General features: G+C 40.7%; 2 protein-coding genes across 5 annotated transcripts in view; both read right to left on the reverse strand.

The window, feature by feature from the left end:
- Window positions 1-362: 362 nt before the first annotated feature.
- Window positions 363-6233, reverse strand: LOC117246283 (RNA-binding protein 4.1-like). The gene is made up of 4 exons (XM_033610137.2): window positions 6128-6233; window positions 3857-4286; window positions 2745-3496; window positions 363-2541 (listed from the first exon to the last, which is right to left on the reverse strand). Exons 2-3 carry the CDS (start codon window positions 4266-4268, stop codon window positions 2760-2762), a joined length of 1149 nt encoding a protein of 382 aa, XP_033466028.1. The 5' UTR covers window positions 4269-4286; window positions 6128-6233; the 3' UTR covers window positions 363-2541; window positions 2745-2759.
- Window positions 6234-7708: 1475 nt separating this feature from the next.
- map4k2 (mitogen-activated protein kinase kinase kinase kinase 2) overlaps window positions 7709-25956 on the reverse strand; it is a 52787-nt gene continuing 34539 nt past the window's right edge. The window contains exons 14-32 of one of the 4 annotated variants that reach the window (XM_033610074.2): window positions 24318-24376; window positions 24168-24217; window positions 23380-23418; window positions 22895-22928; window positions 20127-20283; window positions 19792-19967; window positions 19553-19594; window positions 19101-19185; window positions 18871-18950; window positions 17167-17227; window positions 16961-17084; window positions 16557-16621; window positions 16365-16468; window positions 13172-13349; window positions 13015-13083; window positions 12829-12915; window positions 12676-12746; window positions 12497-12552; window positions 7709-10522 (exon numbers count right to left, since the gene is read on the reverse strand). In XM_033610074.2, coding sequence (XP_033465965.1) covers window positions 10435-10522; window positions 12497-12552; window positions 12676-12746; window positions 12829-12915; window positions 13015-13083; window positions 13172-13349; window positions 16365-16468; window positions 16557-16621; window positions 16961-17084; window positions 17167-17227; window positions 18871-18950; window positions 19101-19185; window positions 19553-19594; window positions 19792-19967; window positions 20127-20283; window positions 22895-22928; window positions 23380-23418; window positions 24168-24217; window positions 24318-24376 — 1625 coding nt within the window. In that variant the 3' untranslated portion in view covers window positions 7709-10434. Of the gene's footprint in view, window positions 10523-12496; window positions 12553-12675; window positions 12747-12828; window positions 12916-13014; window positions 13084-13171; window positions 13350-16364; window positions 16469-16556; window positions 16622-16960; window positions 17085-17166; window positions 17228-18870; window positions 18951-19100; window positions 19186-19552; window positions 19595-19791; window positions 19968-20126; window positions 20284-22894; window positions 22929-23379; window positions 23419-24167; window positions 24221-24317; window positions 24377-25956 lie in introns of all 4 variants that reach the window. The other 3 variants (XM_033610073.2, XM_033610076.2, XM_033610075.2) reach the window with 3 other exon arrangements.

The following is a 25956-nucleotide window of genomic DNA, read 5'->3' on the forward strand; positions in this document are numbered from 1 at the left end:
CATGATTACATACACTTATAATAGATTTTCTAAGAGGAGGGCTATACAACTTTCAGATGGTCGTACTTTGCATTTATTTTAAAAACTCTCTGAACCCCAAACCTGGCAGGTTTAAAAGACTTTTTTTTTAACAATTGCCAAAATTACAAAATTAATATCATAGCCAGAAACTGTAAAACAAACAAACAAAAAAAAAAAACACGTCACGCACGAAGTAGGCTTCCACCTTAAAAATCACTTAATTCAACTTAAATACTCTTACAAAGTTGTTAACTGTGACTTCAATAAGTGAATAGTTCCACCGCACCCACAACCACACTTCAAACTGGGTTTGAAACAAAGAACTGAAAAATGTCAAAATGTCACCAAAATAATTTTGGCTTTATTAAAAATCATATTCACTTTAGATTTGTAATGTATGCTGGTACTTTAAAAGCTAGTATGAAAAATACAAACTTTAAATCCACCTAAATGCAAAACAAACTAAGGCACCTTCAAGAAAAGACAGGTGCCTAATGACTTACACAACCCAAGCCCTGAGTCCTGCTTCACATTTCTGTAACTGCTGCTGATGCTGTGTCATATTGTATACAATGAACATCCATCCTGAACCTAAATTCGAGAGATGACTGGGTAATTTCTCTTGTTAAACTGTGCAACATTACCAGTGGATGTTACTTAGTTGCACAGTGCATTTCAGCTGAAATTCTTGTTTTGTTGTCAGTTAATTATACTTTAAAGTGGAAAGAGACAAGGTTTGTGCTTTAACTTACCTTGATGAAGTAAATGTCAATCGCACAATAGCTTTATAATAATAATACCATTAGCGTTTAGATTAGCCTTCCTTTCGCTATGCAATTCTCTCTGCCATCAGGTACAATCTCCTGGGAAAAAGAGCTCCATTTACAGCACAAAGGGAAGTGCATCAACCATTGGGCAACCAAAACAGGAAAAGGATAGCTCTTTGATTTCCCTGGTACTGTAGGTAGCGGTAGCTATCCCCAGTTACCAAAGAGTACCATATTTAGTTCCTTGCAGTTAATATCTCCAGTAGTGGAAGTGACAGATGGTGGAACAACCAATACCTACGGAAATAGTAGCAGTTGCTAGGCAAAAATGGAAAGCAACGTGGTGGTCTCTGCAACAGCTACACCAACAATAATATAAATTTGGAACGCAAAGGGGGAAATGTCTGTTTCCACTTTAATTCAAAAGTAAAATGACCAGCAGACACCTCATTCAATGTTAAAAATGTATCAATTCTACATTTTGTAGACACACATCAATTTAGAAAAAATGAGGTTGGAATGTTTGAGATTATTTATCTTACTATAGATGCTAGCAAAAGTGTGATTCTGTGTCAGCCAGGTCAGTTGCATGGATATGGATTAGGGCTGGGTAATATATCGAAATTACATTGACAGTTGTTCATATACTGTTATCGGAAATGCCTTCAATGTTGCCTAAAATGCTGGATCAGTTATCGGTGAGTATGCAAGTGTACAAACTGAACCGACACTACATAATTTGTTAAAATTAAAAGTAGTTTTATATGTGGATAAAATGAATGTTCTCCCATATTTCAGTTCTCCTTTGCTGCTCTAAGACAGTAGCACACACAGCAAGTTGTGCTGTGCAGTCAATGGCAACTACTATTCTAGAGAAGAAAAACTGAAAAACAGATAAACTGATGCAAAATGTCAAATTAGATAAAAGACAGTTATATGGTATCCAAAAAAAAAATCACATTTGATTTTCTCCATATCACCCAGCCCTAATATGGATTTATTCCTGTATTGTTTTCTGCAGTGTGAATCATTGAGTCCATTCATGTGCTACAGAGGGCAAAGACTGCAGGTTTTCTTTCCCACCACCTTACTGAGTGTTTCACCCTTACAAGCATAAAGGAAGCAACGTCTGTATTCTTAGCTAAAACAAAACATACCTGAAGCGTCACGGACCTTCACAGCACATTGATAGACACCAATGATGATCATTTTTGAAAAAAATATTTATCTTTATCCACATCCATATAACTGACTAAGTTCATGTCAGACATGTGGCTAAGATAAGATTCTTCTGTACTACAAGCAACAGCATGGGTTAACCCTCATTCCATTGAAAAGAAAGGTACATTTTCATATACTGAAGAAACAGCAACACGTATTCTAAATGACAAATAGAAGCCAAACAATTAACATTTGCTGAATTTAACAATGTGCTCCATGTGAGGAAGAAACACAGGTAAGAAAAAAAGGACATGGCTAAAAACTGAGCTGAAAACCTGCAGAGTAAGTGAGCAAATTCTTGTTTTATACATCATACATGTCAAACAGTGCAGTTTGCTAATCATCCTTATTGAAAACAGGTTATGTGAATGCAAGCGAAAGGACGATTCATCCGCAGGCAACTGGCATCCCAGGTGCCTGGAAGATGCCGGCACAATTTCCGATCTTAATTTCCGCATCTCATATGCTTTGCTTCGCCACACATCACGCAGACCGATGGAAAAGGGAAAAGTCCTGCAGTTGACAAACAGACCTAGAAAGAGAGCAAATTCTCTTTTCAGAAACCGGGTATAAATCTCCATCGCCCGCAGCACAGCTTTAAAGGATTTAGTATCTAAAAAAGTTAAAAAGGATTTCGAGATCCCAGTGCCCACAGACCAGTTACGATTCACAGTTAAATGTCCAACTGTTTAGAGGTTAAATTAACAGTCATATACTGTTTGCTATGTTGCTCACCTTGGCACCATGGCTTTAGTAAGGCGCATAGCGCGGCGCATAATGATCCTTGGGTCGTGCGACAGCATAGGAACTCCTGGAGCCTGACACCGGTGACAGCCGTGTTCGCTCATAGGCGTAGCCTGCTGAGGAGACTGGTACTCGTCTGATCGGGCTGCGGTCTCGTGCATAGTATGCGGCAGCTGCGGCGGCCGATGAAGCTGGAGGCCGACGGTCATATGGATCTACACTGGAGGAAAGCTTTGAGAGGGAGGAAGGGGGAGGTGGGGGAGGGGGGAGATAGGACATGCGACGCTCCTCGAAATAGCTTGAGCCATAAGAGCGAGGTCTGTACTTCTCATAAAGGTCAACACTGCTATAGAGACGGTCACGATCATAAGCTGATGACCTCTCAGCATAGGAGCCTGGTGCTCTACTGGCGTACCGATCCCCCAGCTCATAGCCGTAACCACTAGGCCTGCGAGGGGGAGGCGGCAGGCCATAACTAGCCCGACTATACGCAGAACCACCCATGTAATCAGCTTCTGGAGGTGAGGCCATCCCGTAGCTGCCCCTGCCGTAACCCGGGGGACCGCGTGGGGGGCCCCGGCCGCTGCGACCTCTTTCACCGTCACCGTGGCTACCGTTCCGACCGACAGGACAATCTTTCGACCAGTGACCATGTTTCCCGCAGACATAGCAGCCGGTATGATCTCCCATTCCCGGGGCAGTGCGAAGCCGACTGGTGGACAGCTGTACGCTCATCAGCTTGCCTTGTAAGGAGAGAGAAGACACGCATGAGACCATGGGGTTCTGACACGAAAAGGTTCTAACCGACTATAACACACGTTAAATGCATTTGGCCGACAATCACTGAGCAGAGCGGAGTAGCCTGCCGCGCCAGGTGCATGAGATTTTAAGCCAGTACCTGTTCACCAGTTACACTGCCACTGGTTTTACAAGATACATTGCCAAACTTAAAAGTGGTTATTTTCAGTCCACCAGGTCAATTAATGAAGAATAAAAGCCAGTGGATTTTACTTGTCATGAGAGCTCTACAGCAACAGAACAGAATCCAAATTCGTAGCTACAGACAGCAAAGACAACAAGCTCTCCCCTGCCAAAGAGTTCACCTTTGTAGGCCACGTTGTCCAGCTTATCAATGGCATCCATAGCATCCTCCACTCGCTCCATGTGAATGAAGGCGTAGTCCTTCACTATGTCACACTCCACCACTGTGCCAAACTCTTCAAACTTAGCACGTAGAACATCAGCGGTGACCCCTTCACCAAGGTTGCTGACGTGCAGTTTGGTGGTGGACTTGGGCCTCCCTTTGCTCATCTCCACATTCATGCGCCAGCCATTCAGCTGGTGCTGGTGGAGGTTTCGGATGGCCTCCTCTGCTTCAGACATGTTGTTCATATGTACAAACCCATAGTTTTTGACAATGTCACATTCTGAGACTTTTCCATACTTCTCGAAGAGTTCCCGCAGCTCCTCAGGTGACGTATTGCAGGCAAGGTTGCCAATAAATATTTTCACCATGATGAAGTTCTGTGTATCCTACAAGATTAAGAAAAATATGTCACTTACTACTGTATAACCACAACCAATATATAATGATAGGGATGATCAGAATCAGCCAACATGCTCTCTCTTATTTTGCCCATTGAATGAGCATTACATAAATTAAAAAGTATTGTATTTCATGTCTCCATCTGCTGATGGGCCATCACGAGTCATGCATGTATAATTATACATGCATGCTGTTAATTACACTACAGTTTAACTTAACATTATGTTAAGTTAAACTGTTTAAGAGACAAAATTCATGCAGTCTAGTTAACTAGACTGTAACTAGACAGTATTTTGTCTCTTAAACAGTTTAACTTAACATTAATGTTAAGTTAAACTGTTTAAGAGACAAAATTCATGCAGTCTACTAGACTGCATGAATTTTAGGTAAACACCTGTATGAGACTGTGTCAAAGGAAAACAATTCATTTAGACCACTGCTGATTGATATGTCAGATGTATGCCATTTCACATCATCTCATTTCTCCCATTTGCTAACCTATATTAGTTGGTAGTATATTAGTTAATATGTCACACACGGTGTCTGCAGGTATCAGACACTTAAACTGAATGCTTTTCAGACCTTTCAAGATCATTTTAAAATCATCTTTGGACAAATCATTATTTTATTTCCCAAGTATTGTGGGTAAGTGGTATATTTGTAGGCCTATGCAGAGGCAGGTTTTATGTGGGAATATGGTTATTATTAGGGTGAGTTACATTTTGCTGAGAAGGAGGTGAAAATATGATTTACGAAGACAGTATTGGGTTCAGTGGTAGGTTTTGAAGAATTGTGACATCAGAAATGTTAACTTTCAGATGCACAGCCTGAATAATTTTGTACATTTTTTGTTACAAGATGGATAAATGTGTCTCCTTTCGTACAAGAGACACAGGAGTAGCAGAGTTGAGATCTAACAGCTTGTTCATAGAATGTATGATCTAATGGTTTAACCTATCATCGAATTTTGGAGTAACATGTATGACTTAAGAGGGAACTCCTTCTAATTATTCCCACTAAAGTGTTTCTCTAAAAAGAGAAATAACTTTTTCCACACTTGGTGCAGTAGAAGCATGCAGTGAGCTTGCAGAGGATGTGGTATGGGCTCCTTCAATTAGCTATTTTAGGAATAGACTAAATAAACTATGATTTAAAGAAAAAAAAATCTATGTAATTCTAGAGCTGATTTGTGATTATTTGCGAAATTATGTTATTTTAACATGTAAGGTTTGGTTGTATGATTTGTTTATTATGGTTGGACAGTCCTGTGTGGTGGACTTCTGTGACATGACTAGAAAATGTTTAATACATTTCAATAACTGCAATGAAGTAGTGTGTAGCAATGACAGCACTAATATCAAGATTTAAGACTACTTACAGGCGTTCAAGGTCTGATATAAGACTTTTTCAGAACCTGCAAACACCCGGGTCACAGCTAACTAGCTAGCTAACAGTGACGTTATTGGTCTTTACTGCGTATATTTACATTTGCAGAGTAACTTGCTTGACGCTACTTTCTGAACGGCTCGTTCGCTGTCTCAAATATTAAGTAAATATTTTTCACAGCACAATGCTTTCACGTCCATACATATTTGAGTGTAATGGCGTTCTAATGGTTCTAAAATTAAAGCGTACGGTGCCAGAAAGCTAATGTTAGCTAGCTAGTTAGCCAATGTTAGCTAACCACTTCCTAGTTAATCTGCGCCCTCTGATTCTGCCCATGGCCTTTCAGAAAACATCTAGCACAACGCTTCAATAAAAGTTTTGCATCACTAACTTCATAAAACGCATTAAGCCACGTGCTTTGGTTGTATATTCTCAAACTCACCAATTAGGCAACGTAGGCCTCGATACCAATGAATGAAAAGTGAAATGGCGCTGCAACGCTCGTGATGCAGCTGCTTCCGTTCCTTCAACTTCCATATCCTGTTTCGATACCGCCACCAACCGGGTGGGAGTATGTACTGTAATAATACACCATGCCCACTGCACTGAGTAATTTTACTGTATCTTTGAAAAAGATATACATCTATTACATCTAATCCATATGTTCATTTAAAAGTAAGCCTCACGTAAAATGTCTCTGAAAGTGATTTTGCCAACATTTTTTGGCAACCTTATTTTGTTCTGATAAAAACAATCTTTAAAGGGACTTTATGTGAAATTCAGAGGGTATGAGTTGTCTGGACACCGTTCTCAACATGGGAGTGGCTGAGCCACTGTCTGACAGTTAATTGTGCTGACTCCATAAACAGAACTTAACAATGGCAACAGTGCTGACAGAGATAACAGTGTTAACCAGGGGTAACCGGTGATGACTCTGTCCCCACGTCAGCAGTAACTGCCATATGAGTGCAGTGCAAAGCAGTGAGCTAGCCAGTAGGATACACACATGCACTAACATGCTCACGTGGCCAGACTGGCTCACCATATGAAAACCACAGCGAAGCTCAGACTACAACACACACAGAGGGAGCGTGACTTCATTCTATGCTCAGGCACCATTACTCCACTTTATCTTTAGTTACCAAATAGTCGTTTGCTGTATTTATTTTATGAATGTCACATACAGAACATCTGACAGAAATTAGGATCAGACCAATGCTTACTATATGCTAGCCCCCGGGAACAGCGCCAGGCTTTAAAGCCAATTCAGCATAGTGGCCAAACCTTGGAAGTACAACTTCATGATGCTACAGGGCCCAAAAAGACTTAATCCCATAGATTTACATTGGAAAAGAGTGAATAAGTGAATACATGTTTTTTAAAAATCCCATGAAATGACATGTACCACTATGAGGATTTCATCCAATGGGTCCAATAACATTTCAAAAGTCTAGAAGAGCCGCACAATTAAATTATTTTAATGACCTGGCCCAGCTTTGGGCCTTGAAAAGATCAAAGTTCTGTGCTATTATGAGACTGCAGTCATATAAGCAAAGAACAAAAGTACTTTCTGTAAGTAGACCTTTTTTTTCTTGTGTTCATAGCCTCATATGTACTTTTGAGTTGCTGTTTTTTTTGGTTGCTTATGTACAGTATTTGACAACAAAATAAATCATAGGACACATATTACAAATTTACAAGATAAAACACTTGTAATCAAGGTATTCTAGAGTGTACTTAAATTGGGGTCAACAATTGTCAGAGCACACAGACAAAATAGAACATCATAGATATCATCATGTCGCTTTTTCTCAGTTCAGAAATGTTAAATAAAGTTTATTTTGATTTCTTTGATATCACATGTACAGTAACTTGTTTAAGGAGCATCAGTATGAGTTTCCCCACTTAAGGTGACCACAAACATTATCTACGACTGTTGTATTGTGACACCTAACCAAACCTCTGTTAAGGCTACAAGTGAACCTTTGTAATGACAATGAAACATACCTATATCTCCTTTAGCTTCAGAGGATATTCAAATCTTTATTGCGTATTTTACAACCCTTCAATACCATAAGAGCACACTGCATTGTTATGTACTTAAAATGTATACACAGTAACAATAAAAACATCTTAAAAAACAATTATCTATTTGCATATTATGTATGTCTTTCAAGTATCTCTCAAGGACAGATGAGTGTTATTTATACATTTCCCTTTCTATAAATAACAAATATCATGATACACAACACTCTAATGTAGTGGAATTTACATTTTAGTCAAACAAGCAGAAGTACAATTTAATTGAATTCAGTTTTATGGCACCTCATGTAATCAAATGTATATTTAGCCTATGTGTAAGCTGAATTAATAACAAAGCTGAGGGAAGAGGGATAGAGTCACAGTGTTTGGCACCAATGGGTAACTGACTGTATGGAGGGACACTTCATATTCAGAAAGTTGAATGGGATTTATCAAAATGGTGGTAAATAATAATAGCCTAAATGCTGCTACACTGGCACATTCACAATTTTCAAAATACATTTGAATGTGAATTTCAGACTGACAAGAGTCTTGTATAAGTATACATTTGAGAAGTTAGCTTGGTTACACACACTCTTTGTAATATGCACTGACATGTTGCTTCATGGGAAATTGTATAGAGTCGAGGCCCTGTCTTCTTTTTAAGCTACTTTCCACCAAACCTTTCCTTTTATCAAAACACCAAACCGTGGAAGGAGTAAAAAAAAAAAAAAAAATCATATCTGCTGTTTGAGGGTGAGGAAGAACTCCTTTGTGCTTCTTTGGTTCTGTCAAGTTCAGGTTATACATCTCTATAAACTGAATTATGGAAATCTGCTGACTACATCGCATCAACCTGAAATAGTGGCCCTCGCCCCTTGAGGCTTATCATCATCAGACGATAGCTGATGGGTTCTGGGCATGGACTGTATATAAAGATGGATGACATGACGGCTTCCCAAAAGTGAAGCCAAAACATTTAGATTGCCCCCTGGTGGCTGGCTGCAGTATAGCTCATTAGCCCTGCCCCCTCCATGTTAGCAGATGGGACATGGGCCATTTTCAATCTTTATATACAGTCATTGGTTCTGACATTGAGGTCTGATGGGATGGATGGTAGAGATGGGAGAGACTTCTATTACAACTTGGGAGCATTCATATCATTGGACAACTCGGGACACTTGAGATTACAGAGGAGGTTGTGTGAGGCTTAAAAATACCATGCTCTTTCAAAAACATCCTGGTTTCCTAGTTATAATCATGACCCCAATTTTGACGTGAATGGCATTTATGAGAAAGTGGTAATAACGATAGCATTACTGTTTGGACAGACCAGTGTGTATAACAAAAAGCAACCCCTATGTTGCTCCCCTGAGTGGTGGAGCAACTGTATTCAGTTGTGGTTGCACCAATGGTCACTAGGTGCCACAAGCATGAGACTCCACAGAAATCCCTTGAAAATATCCTAAATTTTATCATTTCCTTTCCAGTGCGTCTTTGTGGCAATCATGAGGATCGATATTCCTTTTGTGACTGATTGACAGGAGTCTCAGGCTACATCCACACACTAATACGTTTTTGTTTTAGAATGCATTACTATTTTGAAAACGTTGCTGACCTATTTGAGAACTCAGGGGTTGGTTTTGAGGTTACACAGGTGGAAACGGAGGCTTTTGAAAATGATGATGCAGACACCCATGTTCACTTCCCAATTGGGGATCAGTGATGAGTCAAGCCAAAACGTTATAGTTAGGTCCTCATAACTTCTGTGATTTGATCCTTCTTGTGTGGGAACTCTTTTCCCATTACCATGACATCGTACAGTGATAGATACTGCTCAGTGACTCCCAATCTGTTTTTCTCATGTTACTCTCACTAACAGTTCCACCTCGTCGTTGGTCCAAGCTAAGAAATCTATGGTCTTACTGTTCACCATCTCTGTATTTTCTGTAACTAAGCAACAGAGCAGACAATCTGCTTCCTGTTTGCACTGGCATGCATATACCCAGTGTAGGTGAAGGGTCATATGATGTGTGTTTTCAGGTGTGTCAATATGGACAGAGATAATTTCTGAAACTGTGCTAAAACGCTTGTGCCTTCGGAGATCATTTTTGTTTTAAAACACTGTTTTAAAATTAAAACCTATTAGTGTGGATGTGGCCTCAGCCTCTCACACTCAGCTGTGGGGTATGCAGCTTACACCTCTCATCCGACCAAATCATCTGGTTCCAGTAACTGACAAAAACAGTCATAAGCAGTAAACCTAAAGGAAAGCTTCAAAACAGTTCAGAAACTTGTGTGCCACCCGTCAAATGTTATGTCCATGCTGTTCTACAGTCTATGGTCCATGCTGACAGCAGTTGATCTGTAGCATCTCCATCAGCAGGAATGTCTTCCCTGCTGCAGTCACACTGTGATGTAAGCTGGTAAAATGAACTGTTTTTACAAGAAATCTTGGCATTTGCAGCTTTATTTAGCAAATGTAAGAGTTAGAAAACGCACCTAGCGTGTTGGCGAATCTCTTGTAAATGTGTTGCCCAACGTCTTTCAGTTTGAGTCTGGACGGGCAGCTGAATTCCATACTGACATGTGTCACTCAGACCAGAAAGTTGTTGCTAGTGTCTGTTACAGCTTCAGTGAAGGAGGACCTTGTTTGCACCACGGGGTAATAGAGCAGATCTGCATTTCTCGTCAGTGTGAGTTTTGAAGAAGTTGGTACATCTCCTCTCAGTAGCTGCTTTCATGTCCAGTCAGGATGTACAGGTTGCTCAGTGCTGAGGGGTCATCGGTTGGTGTGCTCTGAAGGATGATGTCCCTGCACACAGTCAAGAAGGAAGGCGGGAACAAACTCATAGCTCATTCAGGGTACATGAATCAAACATAACCAAGAAATGCAGAGCTTGCCCAAATTGTGATGTAGCTTGTGATACAGTATCTAAATCTGGGATTTAGAGGTGCTTAGTTCAATAAATTGAAAGGGTTTTGCTGCTACGGCCTTAAGGATCAGACACTGAACCTTCCACACTGAACATCCGCAGATAGCTACAGTCATGCAGACACACGTGCGGTTCTATTCACAGTACATTTGAGGGTCTGTGTCAGCCCCCAGCAATACACAGGAGGGCTGAGTGGTGAGCTTACCGTCCTCCTACTGCTGACATCGGGTGAAAGTGAAACCATTAAGATGCTGCTGGATCCAGAGTGAATGTCAAATATCTAACTTAAAACTAAGTTCATGGCAGTGAGATGGCTGCGGCTGGCTTGACAGCAGAGTTTTGGAACAGACTGGAGTGTGGAAGGAATTGGAGCAAGCACAGTTAGTGCACTTGCTAGGCCTACAACCCGCAAGGTCACAAAAAATGGGCTGCATGTGGACATAGTCGAACTCTACCCGGACATGGGTGGATGGTGACATTTACGACACATGGACCGAAGTGGATCCTTGCAGACACAGAAACAAGAAATGGGCTCCTTCTTGGTCTGGTATGACCTTAAGACTGTATGAAAGATGTGGATCTAACCACTATGTTGTTACCCATCAGCCTGTAGACTCCGGTTTTGAAGCCTCCATTTTGGCCTTTTGGCCTTTGCCATCTTGTTTTTTGGAACCAGAAGTGACACTATTCCTTGAACAACTTGTAAATCAAGATAACCATGCCTTAAAACATAAGCTGCTTTAACATGTTTTTTACTCTCAGTGGGACCATAATTTACAAAATGATCATCATGCTGTTTTTAAGAGGACTGTTTTATGTTCTAAGACTGTTTTTTGTTCTCATAAACTCATTAGAAAAATGTTTACCGAGGTAATACATCAAGTTAGAAGTTTTTATTAGACATCGGAAGCCTTCTTGGACTCAGTGGAGTTGCCCCCTGCTGGCCTTTAGAAAGAATGCAGGTTTAAGGCACTTCCCCAAGTGGCAACCTCTGGGGCTGAAAAAATGAAGCCAGTGCAGAAGTGCAAAAAAACTGCAGTTTATCTAATGGCCACTCTAGGGTGACTCCATGAGAAAATAAACACCAAATAAACACCCAACAGAAACAGACAGGCAGAACAAACTGGTTAGGTCTCTAGGTTAGGGGTGTATAACTCACCTGTTTAAATGTTATTACAGCTTAAATTTATGCACAATTAAGGGCATGGTTGCTTTGAGTGACAGGTGGGAGCTGTCTGTTGACAAGTTGCTACAACGGGGACAGTGTGCTGTCAGTTCATGAAAGTTAACTGTAATGTTTTGGTCTCCTCAAAAAAAATCGTGTTCAGTGTTTGGTTGAATAAAAGACTCCCTAAGCAGTCAGATGTCTGTGACAGTTTTTCCGGTAAGTAGCCTACATTCTGTTTCAGCGGTTTTAAGACAGTTATTCACTAGTAAAAATTAGCATTAGCATTATCACAGTCAACCATAGCTGTAAATGCAACATGATAACCAAGCTAGCAGCCAGAGTTAGGGTTAGCTACACCCTCTCGTTCAAATATTATATGGTCACTTCCAGTTCCAAATATCCAATATGGTGACGGCCAAAATGCCAAACTCGAGGCTTCAAAATTGGCGTCCACAAATCAGTGATGACATCACGGTAGCTATGTTCATTATTTAAAAAAAGTCTATGCCACTACAGCTACTTTTCCTCCTATTACAACTACAAACAGTACAAAATGACTACTGTCACCACTACTAATTCTGTTACTACAATAATTATTTACTCGACTGTTACCAGCACTGGTGCTATTATTGCCATTGTTTTACCAGTAAATGATATTGATATTGTAACATTAATGTTAGCATACCTGTTTGTTCCCAAAACTTTGAATGCTCGACTCTCATCTGTAATTTCTTGGGTCACCTGCAGATAAAAAATGACTGAAATTCACCTTTTATAGAGACAGTACAAAAATGAATATGACTGACAGACAAACGTATGACATCAGCTCAGTCACAGCCTGACAGAAATCTTGAAGGTAATCACCTCATTTGAATGAAAACTCCTCCCTTTGAGGCCGTGCTTCCAGAAAGCCAGAACACTATCCTGTAAGCAGACTGATAGAACATGTCATGTCACTCAGCTGTCAGCAGGAACATTAAGTCTTGTTTGCTGTGTTTATCACATGATTGTATCTACCTAGAGTTTCAATGGGGAAGTCAAAGACCATTTCAGGAGCCAGCTCTTTGGATGGAAGCCCTCGGAGATTCACAACCTTAACAGTTTCTGTCCAACGAGCATCAAGATTGAGATACAGTAAGTTATGAATCAGTATTGAAGATGACTGGAGGATTTGGATCATGTGTTTAGATGGAAGAAACTTACTTTCTAATGCAATGAGAACAGTGTCTCTGTCCAGCTGGGTTACCTGTACTGCCTTGAGTGCTCCGCTATCTGCGCAAAGAGATGGAGAAGAGAATTTATTTGAAGCTTTAAGCTGAGCTCTATAAAGAGGCAGCTGAGACACAGCAGTCCGTCCTACCTGGGGTTGAAATAGGTGTGCTGTTCAGCTCGATAATATCAAACTTGAGCTGTTCGCTGGTTGGGCGTTTGCCATTACTACAGTCTCTCACACCAACACACAGCTGGGGAAACTCATCTGACACCAACACCAGCAGCTCAAATATCGGCAGATGGTCAGGTAGCCTCATTGCTATGTGCTGTAGCACAAACAGAAAGCGACACACACAGGAAGAGTCAGGTTACATCATACAAAGTACACAATGAATTTTGAATTCTGGTAAGTGTGACATGAAAAGACAAATCATTAACGTTTCACCAGGATTTTTTCCTGAAACAATTCACACATAAGGTGCTATTGTTGTGGACAAGAGAACAAATACACTGTCTAGAATCAATAATATACAGTGGTGGAAAAAAGTTTTCGGACACCCTTAAAATTTTACACAGTCTCAAATATTATCATGAAATATTTGTGGAAAAATCTTTTTTTGTGTTTCAAAAGGTGTGGCTGCATTAAACAGATACAAACAAATACAAATTATATTTTTTTGTTTATTGTTTACAAGAAAAACTAACAAAACTAAATTCTTGACAGTTTCAATATGTCAGTTCTCAACATTGTCGGTATCAAAGTCAACAAATAACAGAGAATGTGTTCAAAACTGAACAAAAAATAAATAAACCATCACATCATCAAATTAATATTTAGTAGTCCTGCCATTGGCACGTAGTAGAGCTCTAATCCTGGCTGGCATGTTCCCCACGAGCCTTTCACACTGTTGAGGGGTAATCTTGTCCCATTCTTCTTGAATTACTGCTTTTAATTCTTCTAAATTCTTTGGTTTATGCTTTGAAACAGACCTTTTGATAATCCACCACAGATTTTCAATGGGGCTCATGTCTGGGGATTGAGCTGGCCACTCTAAGACCTGGATACTGTGCTCCTGCAGCCAAGTTCTACTGGCCTTGGATGTGTGGCAAGGGGCATTATCTTGTTGAATCATCCAGTTTTTACCTCGACGGAACAGTGCACGCGCAGAAGGGAGCATGTGGGTTTCGAGAATGGTACAATACTTGGTAGAGTTCAATGTGCCATCACAGACAGTGAGATGACCAACACCAGCAGCACTCATGCATCCCCAAACCATGATACTGCCTCCACCATGCTTGACAGTAGGTACTGTACATGCTAGAGATAATGCTTCACCTGGCCTTCTGCGTATCCTCACATTAGTAGGAGGAAGATAAAACTGGAAACTGGACTCATCTGACCACAAAATCTTCTTCCAATTCCTGGCTGTCCAGATCTTGTGTGCCTGGGCCCAGCGACGCCGGGCTAACCTCTGTCTCTCATTGATCAGGGGCTTCTTGATAGCCTTGCAGGACCTTAGGCCACGTACAGTGCGGGTGGAACACTGGACACCAGTTTGGTTTGACCACTGCTGCTGAAGCTCCTGTGATGTCATTCGGCGGTTTTGCCTGCACATGCGGATCAGGATGCGGTCATTTCTTGCTGAAGAAACCCTTGGACGCCCAGATCTTGGTTTGTCTTCCAAGCTGTTGGTTCGTCTGTATTTCTGCAGAGTGTATCCAACTGCTGAAGGACTGCATCTGCACTTCCTGGCTATCTGGCGGCAGCTGTACCCTTCCTGGCTGAGAATCTTTATCTTCAGGCATGTTTCCTGCGTTAGGTTCCTTGTTTTAGCCATTTTTGTGTCTGAAGAACTTTCAAATGTGCTGGCTTTATGTAGACACGAAGCTTGGCAACAAAAATTGTGTCTTTTAATAAAAAGAACGACCTTCATCACTGGTACCAAAATGACCCAATACTCAAAATTTCTTATGTATTTTTATGGAACCAATCAATTTTAAGTTTTTAATGGCTTTTTTATGATTTATTTAGTATTTTGGCTGTGACTGTACTAAAAGAAATTGCACTTGAAGACCTAAGAGTGATTCTTAATGCAATATTTCACAAATGCATGGGGTGTCCGAAAACTTTTTTCCACCACTGTATCTTCTAGGAATAATACAACAAAAATACACAGAGCACTATATTTTACTGAAGACCATTTAAAGCAGGCCTGTTCAATTGCATCCAGCCCAGAAGCAACCTCTGAGTGGCCCGGCAAGGGATGAGTACAGAGACCCAGTATTAAACAGCCTGAGGAAAAATTAATCAAGGCCTTAGTATTATTAAGCTCTGACAGCTCTCTTTATTGTTACTCTTCAAAGTTTTGGTTTCATGTATCATCATGCTGCAGCCTCTCTCCTGCTGCCTGCATGTTGGGGTGATCTCCCCTACACAGCACACACACACAGGCACACAAACACAGGCACACAAACACACATAGTGAAGTCAGAGAACAGTAGAGAGGCCACAGTGCAGATGAAGGGAACATAACTTTATCAATACTTTATCTATACACATGTTCAGCATGTAGAAATCCATATGTTAATCTGCTCTGTCCACAGTCTGTCCTTCACTGCAGTTATGGTTTACAGTCACAGTTTACACCAGCTTATCGCGCTCGCGGGGCTAACAGCAAACTGTTAAAGACAAACTAAAATGAAAGCTGTCTGTATGTAGGCTAGCACTTTATCTGAACATGTACCTGACACAGTCAACCTGCAGACAGTGAGTCTCCTCAGTAGAGGGGGGACAGAGAGCAGGATGAATGAGTGATACTGATGTTTGTCTTCATGCTTAGATAACGTTACTTTTTTCACTCAGTATTGTGATGTCAGGAGGAATATTTATTTTACTGACATGTTAGATTTGTTTAGATATTACTGAGTTTATATAGTGACTTTGTTGTTAAAAACATGACTGTTGCTGCCATGGACTGTATAAAACTATATCCTGTGTCACTGACCTATAAGGAAAACATCAGGAGGTGAGGTGTGTGCATGTGTGTGTGTGGAGGAGAGAAGGGAGAGGGAGAGTGCGAAATGCTGCTAGAGACAGAGTGTGTGGTATTTGTTACTGTTAATGCCTCTGAGCATTGATAGCCCTTTTTTATTCTGTTACTGCATTATATGATGTTCCTTATTCAGATATGTGACTTTTTTCAAAATGTACCATTACTAAAAAGTTTTCAGTAGGTTGCTCGCTGTTGAAAATGTCTAGCCCATCGATATTTTCTGGTTTTAAAATCCAGCCAAATTGAATTTGTAATTCAATAGCCCCGATTTAAAGTGTCAGTACAAACCTTTAAATGCATGAACTTCTGCAGAGGTTCATACCACAACAGAAGAACCAAGCCTGATGGAACTGCCCCACACAGAAATGTACTGTCTGTGTATGGGTTTCTCGCTGAGAGAGAGAGAGAAGAAAGGTAAGAGTCTGTCATTATTATTGAATAATCATACAGCGCATGCAGAGTAAAGTCTGCATCACTTACCTACACTACATCTCCTACAGCCTTTAGTGTCGGGGATCTTTACAGATATGGCAAACTTTCTGTGGCTTGAGAGAGAACACAGATTTCTGTAAGAACACCTTTCCTCACAACAGCACACAACCATAGAGTGTATAAAAGAAGTGGACGTAGCATTCAGGTGTGATATGGCTCTAAAAAAAAAAAAAACAAGACTGCAACAGCAAAAAGGTCAAACTCAAGGCATCAAAATGGTAAAACAGTCTTATGCAACCTACATAGCTGTCACCTACAGCCTTTAAGTGTAGGTGTAAAAATATATTACTTTGCTGCCACTCAGTGGTTGTATCAAGAATGAAACTATTGCTCCCGCTGCACCTACAGCTCCACCAGTACATGTTTAAAGTCCAACTAATGTCCTGTCCTACCTGGAGCTGATCCTCTCAGTGAAGCGGCTGGTGGTGAGTGACAGGCTGCTGTGTTTCTTCTGCAGATGTCCTCTTTGTTCAAACAGAGCCGTCAGACTGTGGGAATACAGCTGGGAAGACTTCCCTGCAGGGTGGATATGTTCTTAGAGCAGCAGATAACATTCAGCACTGGGAGTTCTCATTTGACATTTGAAAAGATTTGTTACCTGATACAGACATCAGCACGTTGTTCATAACATACAACCATGTGCATCGCTGAGGGAGCAACTGTGTGAAGAAAGAAAAGACAGTGAGTTCAGATTTAGCATGTGTGTGATACACTACAAACACCTGCACACCTAAACTGTTTTGAAATATCATCTATACCTTATATCTCCAGTTTGGGTGGTTTAGTTGAATGTTCTTATTTAAGATGAAGAATGACTTGATCCTCATGAGTGAAAAAGATACCCAACCTTATGGCTCTTTAAAACAAACTCAAAACACAAAGAAAAAAACCAAGACGTCTCTTCCCAAGACCTTCTCCAAGGTCAGATGGGAGTACTCTCTCTGTTGTGCTCTGGGTCTACAGTGGGATTTGTTCCCAGTTAGATATGCTTGTGATACTTCTGCAGGGAAGCATCCAGGAGGCCCCAGAAAGATAAATCACCTCAACTGGCTCCTCTGAATGAGAAGGAACTGTTGTTTGTCTGGATCTCCGGCCTCCCTACCCTGTGAAGGACACTCACTTCTTCTTCAGTTTGATGAAGACAGCAGCATTATATCACCAACAACTAGACTTCCCGCCTTGTAGCTGTATGCTTCTGCCAACCAGTCAAGTTGCAGTTAACATCCATGTCTGTTCCGACTCATACGTAGCCATGACAGCAGACAAGTTTTCAAATAAGGATGTTGCTGCAAAAAAAGCTGCATGTTCTAAGACATGGATGCTTCACACACATCTTCAACCTGGCAGCACAGAAGATCTGTACAAACAGCCCAGTTTCAAGATGCCCATATCCGACCAAATGTTTCCACTTCTGTTCCTGAGTTATGACGTTGAGTAATAGCCAAAAAACATTATGATGTCACAGTGAAGTTGACCTTTGGCCTTTTGGATATATCATGTCATCACTTCATTGGTTTATATACACATTTGTGTGAAATTTTGTCATAATTACCACATGAATTTTTTAACTATGGAAAAAAGCACAATTTATGAGGTCACAGTGACCTCTGACCACCAAAATCTTATGAGATCATTTGTGACTCCAAGTGGATGTTTGTGCCAAATTTTGAGAAATTCCCTCAGGCCACTCATGAGATACTGGGTTCCCGAGGACGAAACTAACATAGGTCATAATGACCTTGACCTTTGACTGCCAAAATCTAATCAGGTCGTTCTTGAGTCTAAGTGGACATCTGTGCTAAATTTGAGGAAATTCCCTCAAGGTGTTCTTGGGATATTACGTTTATGAGAATGGTATGGACAGACTCACTTGAAACCTGAAAATATACTGCCTTCAGCCATTGCTATCGCCGGATTAGAGGTGTTAAAAGACACTGTACACCCTCCACTCTTCTGCTGCATTTACAAAGTCTATCCTAAATCAAAATTGGCGACATGGGACCACCTTGTCAGATCCCAACCACCACCTTGAGTGTGCCTGACTTACTTTTCAGAACTTCAGCACAGCTCTCATGTCAGATATACAAGGACCAGATGGCTTGAAGCAACTACCTTGCCCCAACCTAACATTTCCACGGTACCCCCAAAAGGACTCCCTGAAGGACAAAGTGATAAGCCTTCTCCAATCCACAAAGCACAAACTATAGGATAAGAAGATTTTAACTCTCCCAGCAGAAGTATCTATTTTTCTGTATTGCAACCAAATAGTAATGGATCATACATGGATCAGTCCTTGTCTTACCCTCTCTAGTGTATCTTCATGAAGCTCATTAAGGTTCAGTATATAGATGCCCTCCTCCGCCCCAAGAATGAGGTACTGATCTAAGAAGGAAAGAGAACATAATGTCAATGTGGGGCATTGATTTTGTTCCTGCTTGTACAGTTGATGAGATATCTAGCAAAGCAGACTTTATTCTGTTGTGTAGCACATCTATTAGCGACTCAGGACATTGAGAGACATTATTGTCTTACCTCTTGTTTTGGGTAAAACCCATGTGACAGCACAGTGGATTTTAAGGGGACAACCGTTGAAGACTTTGGAGAAGCAGGCTCCCATCTACAGAACCAGCACAGCAGCTGAATCACTAATGGTCCAACATGGTCATAGTGACTTTTTATGCAATTTTGTAATGATAGCCATTGTAAGAAAAACAGCATGTATGATTATTACAGTTGCACTGGGCTACTTTGCACATTGGCGACTCAAAATACCAGCAAGCAGTAACTGGGTTCTGGCACAAGACATCCAAAAATATTTGATGGAATGGAGCAGCGATAAAAACACCAGCTGGATTTTCACATAAAAACTGTTCCTAGTACAGTTTGTGTTATGCCATGCGAGGAAGCTTATCTTGTTAGTGATCAGGGCATTGTCATTGGTCAGCTTTTATTGTAGGTCACATGCTGTTAGATTTCACACTTACATGGACTTGAGGGGTAGGAGGAAGTCCATGACAATCAGCCCTCTAGAAATGTCAAAGGTTACACATAACAAAACACAGGGAATAATAAAAACTATACATCAGATGCATTACAAATCAATATCTTGTCTGGTTGCATGATTTGTCACCATTAGACAGACATTAGGAAGTTATTAGGTTAGCAATTCACACAAGCTTATTGATGTTTCCTACTGATATGAGAGACTTTGGCTTCAACTCACAGCGTCCTCAGTCTTTTTTCTTAGCGTGCTCCATTCAGGTGACAGTGGTGTCTCCCTTTTGGGAGAGGAAACAGTGGTAACCTTCCTCTTCTCCACTGTTACAGCGTCCCCTCCTGGCAGACATGGATCACTGCAGCGCTGTCTGATGTCCTGTGTGGCTGAGCACCTGGCCAACACTTGTCAAACAGGAAGGGGAAGTGATCTTAGCTTGGCCCTGAGCTGGTTTGGATAGTTAAACCTCAGACCTGACTGTGTGTGGGTCTTTAGTGCTCAAGGCTACACGCATACTTAGATTAAGTCAAACAAACATATTCACGTGATGCGATGTGTTGTACCTGTAGTGGAGGGGGAGTCAGCAGTGACAGCAGCGTCGGGGCCGAGTGTGCAGCTGGGTCTCAGCGTCAGGTCACTGTCGTCTGCGTTGGGAGTTAAAGAGCTGAAGGCTGGCAGGGAGGCTGTAGACGGACTGAACAAACCACTCTTTCTACCTCCCTGAAAAACACCAGCAAACCAATGAGTCAGTCTGAGGGGCTAACAGGGTCACCTTTCAACATGCTGTCTAACCTCATGAGCCAATTGCATACTGTATACCAATACTATACAGTGTACACCATGGAGTAATGTTGACTGGTGTGGATGGCTCAGTCAGTGTGTCAGTTGGTCTTTTGGTCCAACAGTATAGTCCACAGAGAAATATCTTCAAGTACTGATAGCAGAGGTGTGTACTCGAGTCACATGACTTGAACTCGAGTAAGACTCGAGTCAGAAATTCGACGACTTAGACTTGACATGATGAATTAAAAAAAAACTTGCAACTCGATTTGGACTTTAACACTATCACTTGGACTCGAGCCTTTTGACTTGAAAACACTTGACACTTTCCTCTAAGCACAATGATTAAATTATTTATTGTATTAAATGTTTTATGTAAAAAGCATGCCACGGATCAATTAATTTCCTGTCAACAAACATTAATGCTATTCTTTCCCAGCATGTTGACACTTGATTCTCCAGATGATGGAATTTGTTTAAACCAATCTGACAGCATCCAATGAAGCTGCAGGAGAGAACCATGAAGAACTAATGTTATGTTTCTGAGCACCAGTTGGGAAAAAAAGATACAAAAAAGATGCAAAAGATAACTTTGTTCATGTACAAAAACTATGCGTTGGTCCAAAAAAAATGAATTGCAAATATTATGCAAAATCTGCAGATCAAAAATTACAGATGGAGATAACACTTCCAATTTCATACGATATTTTAAGTTGTACAAAGAATGGTTGGTTGAGGCTAATACAGGGTTCTGCGGGAACCCTGTATTAAAAAGCCTAACAATAAGGCCTTAATTGATATTAAAATGTCTTAAATCAATCTTTCAAAACTCTTAACAATCTTAAGACATGGGAAGTAGAATTTTGTGAACTTTAATAATTTACCAAATGCCTCTTGCATTAACATCATGCAGATCAGGATAGCCAAATCAACAACACACATATACACCGATCAGCCAAAACATTAAAACCGCTGGTGGGTGAGGTGATTAACATTGATCATATTGTTACAACGCAATGTTCTGCTGGGAAACGTTTTGTTACTGGTATTCATGTGGATACCACTTAACATGCAGCAACAGTTTAGGAAAGGCCTGTAGAATGTGACAGAGAGCTCAACGCATCCACCTGGCCTCCAAATGCCCCAGGTCCCAGTCTGATTGAGCATTGATGGGATGTGCCAGTACCCCAGGGGTACCCCTGATCCACTGTGGGGCCTTTTTGGATCAGACTTGGCTCTGACATGTCAAGGCATGGACACAGGACCTCTAGGGGTGTCCTGTGGAGTCTGGCACTGGGGCGTTGGCAGAGGATCCTTTGAGACCTGTCGGTTGTGAGGTGGGGTGCTGGCATGCCCAACGGATGCTCGATCAGATTGGGATCTGGGGAATTTGGAGGCCCGGTTGATTGCATTGTAACAAGATTTCCAGTATTATTCACTACATCTGTAAGTGGTTTTAATGTTTTGGCTGATCGGTGTATTTACCACATAAATTCTAATGACAAATGAGCAAGCTTTTTCAAATCAAATGGATACTTTTATGATAATATAATACGTTGAGTGTCAGCCATGTGTATAACACTCATAAGTCTTTATATTCTTTTCAACATTTTAAGCAGATCATACAACTTTTTTACAATAAACATTTGGACAAAATGGTCCCTGGCCCTAAGTAATTGACATCGGTTCAAACTGGGTCCTGAAAGTCTTAATAGCTAAGTTACTCTTTAACAAACTTGTTTTATGAATAAATGCACATTTTGAAAAGCATCCATAACTTTTTAAAATCTAATATATTATTACTCTCTTGTTAAAAGAGAACATTATGACTTTATGAACTTATTATGAACATTAAGTCCTCTCAAACACACAATGAGCGACTCACTCTTCCCAGTCTGTAACTGGTTACCACAGTCTGCTGAGAGGAAGAGGATCCAGATGTGAGGATCCACAGAGCCACAGCCATTCTCTGACATGCCAGCAGGAGTCGTATGAATGCCTTTATGTATATCCTGTGTGAGTGTCCAGTACATCTTACACACCAACACAACAATCTTTCACTAATCCAAATTGTTTTCTGGTCTTCTGGGAGAAGATTATACTTGTGTAAGATCAAATATGTTGCAGCCAAGACAAGAGTCAGGCCAAACTGAACCCAACAAGTAACTAAATCATCAGTTCATTTATTTATGTTTGAAATGCAGCTCAGTGCTGAACTCATTTAAACTTACGTCTGAGGTTTGATTCCTACCAGGGACCCAGGGAAGGAGACACAAATATAATGGGTTGTGTGGTTTTGGATTGAGTCTGTGACTGGACTGTTTGTGGCAGTATGTCATACTCTAAATCTGTGACATAACAATTTGCTTTTGAACAGAACTGAGTGTCCGAAGCTGGGAAGAAAGATTTTGAAGTTTAAGGAACGGCAGGCATTTTTTAAGTACAATTAATGTTTTTTTTCAGGTGTATATACTCAGACCTAAGACAGAATCAGTACACAGTATGCAATTGGATCACAGCTTCAGCGTATGGTTGTATGGTTACCACTCACATCAGTAGATGGCGCCCTCCTAATGGTTAAACTCCTGAAAGAGAAGGGAGCAACAATGTCCCAATCAGGCACCATAAAACTTAGAACAATTCATGTAATGAAATCCAAATCAAGCGTTATGGCAACAAGCTGGACAACAAATGCAGATGCTGAAGATGCTGAGGGCAGGGTAACAGCAGCACACAAACAGAACTCTTGAGGAAAGACCACCACAAAAAGCAGACAAAAAGCCCAAAAAGCAGGGTAGAAGTGGGTTTGTGCTGAATCAGTCCACACCCAGTTCATAAAAACGTACAGCAGGACTTTAGGGATGGGATTAGCAGAGAGTGAACATAAACCCACTGATTATGTCATGTTTGGCATTAGCTGATAATCACATTATCTAAAAATAATTATCACAAGTAGTTTATTTCAGGTGAATTGATGTGGGATGGGGGGGGGGGCACTGCTGTTAGGAGAGGCTGGAGTTGATAGACGTGGCCTACCTCAGCTGCAGAGCTTGCTCCACACATTCCAACAGGCTCCTGCAACAGGAAGACCTGGTGTTTATCTGACTATGGGCCTGAATGGCCCATAACAATGGGAGGGAAGGAACCAAAGGTCCACTACTATGGGTTTCTGAAACCCTATAATAGTGCTGATATTTGGGCTGAGGCTCAGACTGCTGATATTCTAATTCCAGTTATTTCAGGTCTTGTTCTCTCAGTTTTGGCCATCAATACTATCAGTAATGTACGCAGGTTAGACAGAGACGCCCCAGTATTTTAATATCCACTGTGTCCATTGTGTTATAGTGCCCAATAGTGCCAACAAGTCCCCAAAGGCATTTTGGTAATTTTGATGTAGTGACCTGGAATTGAGGTCACATGACACTTACTTTCCCAAGAAAAGATTTTACACAGTTACTACACAAAGAAAGAAAAAGTTGTAAAACAATGGACAGAGTTTCCTGCACACTTTGAAATATTTTCATATAATAATTTCAGTATTTGATAAAGATGTTTTTAAGTGGCAGGTGAGCTGTTTTAATCTAAATGATTGGGGCTCCATACTGGAACACAGTATCCAGTTTTCTGAAAAGAGTACAACATGGTCGGACTAACAATGGACAGTTTTAAGAGAAATTAAAAAATCCATGCAGCAGGACCAGAGATAGTCCTTTTTATATTATTAATTCTTCTTCCATCTCAAAACAGCTAACAGCTAAAAAAGATTATTCTCAACAGAGAAAAGGGGGTAGAAGATTGGAGATGAAAACATAGAGAAGTCTTACGGTGAGTTGTCTTCATCTCCAGACAGACTCCAGTCATCATCATATGAGCCCTGCTGAAGGGGGGAAAACAGAGCAATGTTCATGTACATTCATGTATGTCATCAGTATAAAGCAATGCCACAAAAATATCTTACAGATAAAGTGCATTACCATATCAGGATAAGGCTCAGTGACTTTCCTCAGAGGAGGCCCAAACTTCACTTGATCGACTGCAAAGAAAACATTATGAGAATTAAACGAGTGTTGTACAGTATTCACACAGAACTGTGGCTCTTAGAGTAAGACAGTAAAGAGCACGCCATTACGTCCCACACAATCCGGCCGTTTTCATGCACTATTGATGAGCACTCACTCTCGAGTGCATTGATAACCTTAGTTGGAGCTAGGCACAGGACGCACTCTGCAACCACACATCACCTATCATGTCAATAATGTGCAAGCACAATGGTAGACTGGTTTATACCACCTTGAGCCAATACATCAGGTGAGCCTAGCATGATGTGGCCCGATGACAATACCCATTTAAATTTTTTACTGACATTTTAAATTCAGTTTATTATACTTAGGTGGTTTACTGCCACAGTACTTGGTCTGGTATTACCAGTAGCTGTGGTGGCTAATAATAGCTAATGTTAATGTTAACAATTCACAGATAACAACTCTAACATACAGTATACACATGTATGTTAGGAAAAAAAAAAACTAAAAGATCTTTACTTCTTTCACAAGCTTCTGATATGCTAGCTAACTTAAAGATATGAAAATGAAACAGTCACTGCTATTTTTTAACATCTACTTGACAAAGTACATCGGGTTTTGTTGAAATATTTTATCAGAGATTGACACTCTCAGGTCATCGTAACATTTACACTTCTTCTTGATTACACAGATCACAGCCTCTCCACAATAAGGTTTCCTAAAACTACCAAATAGATTTCTATCAAATTTGCAGTGGGCATTCATGGTCCCCAGAGGGGGAGTCTAAGACTACTGTTTCCAGGGGTATGTATGGCATTATGGAATATTCTACTTTTTTCCCATAAGTTTTTGAAGAAAAAACCCTTATACACGCACATGTACAAAATAGATATGAGTTATTCCAGTAGAGACCGGGTGACCTCCATTTTCACTTCAATACTGCAGAGGCTGGAAGTATCTTGTTTTTTCTAATGACCTGACTGAGATGTGATTAACAGGAGGAAGCAGTTTGAGGTGAAACCACAGAGAACCTGAGCTGTCAGCTGACAGTTTGACAGTGAAGCAGAGGATGGGGAAACTAGTGAACCAGAAAGCGGAAGTTGCTGTCTTGTCTCGGCTCAGTTAGCTCTCATGGTGTTGCTGAAGGCCTGCATAAGTAGATAAAACTATCCTTTCATAATTGTAATTTAAAAGTTTAGAACTTGTTATGAGAGGTCTTTCAAGTTTTTCTCTTTACTATTCAGAAAACTGCAAAATGTCTTGAATTATTTAACATGCACGTAAAAACTGTCACAGTTAACACTAAAGGAAAGGAAAATATCTGTTGTAATGACTGCACAAAATTGTTTATTTTTGCATGTTATTTCATTTACTTCAAAAGACGTTCCTTGAATTCTTTTCACCCTCCCAGCAGTCAGTGGTTTCACAACAGCACCAACTTGCAGAGACTTGAAACATGCAATAGAAATTCCATCACAGAGGCAACATAACGTGTCCTTAATTGGCCAAAGATCAATTGTTGCAGCATGGTAACGTAGTAGGAGAAGGCTGATTAGAAAGCTCTGCAACATATCTGAACAGCCAGCAGCTT

This window comes from Epinephelus lanceolatus, chromosome 22, assembly GCF_041903045.1.
Source record: "Epinephelus lanceolatus isolate andai-2023 chromosome 22, ASM4190304v1, whole genome shotgun sequence".
Classification (NCBI taxonomy): Eukaryota; Metazoa; Chordata; class Actinopteri; order Perciformes; family Serranidae; genus Epinephelus; species Epinephelus lanceolatus.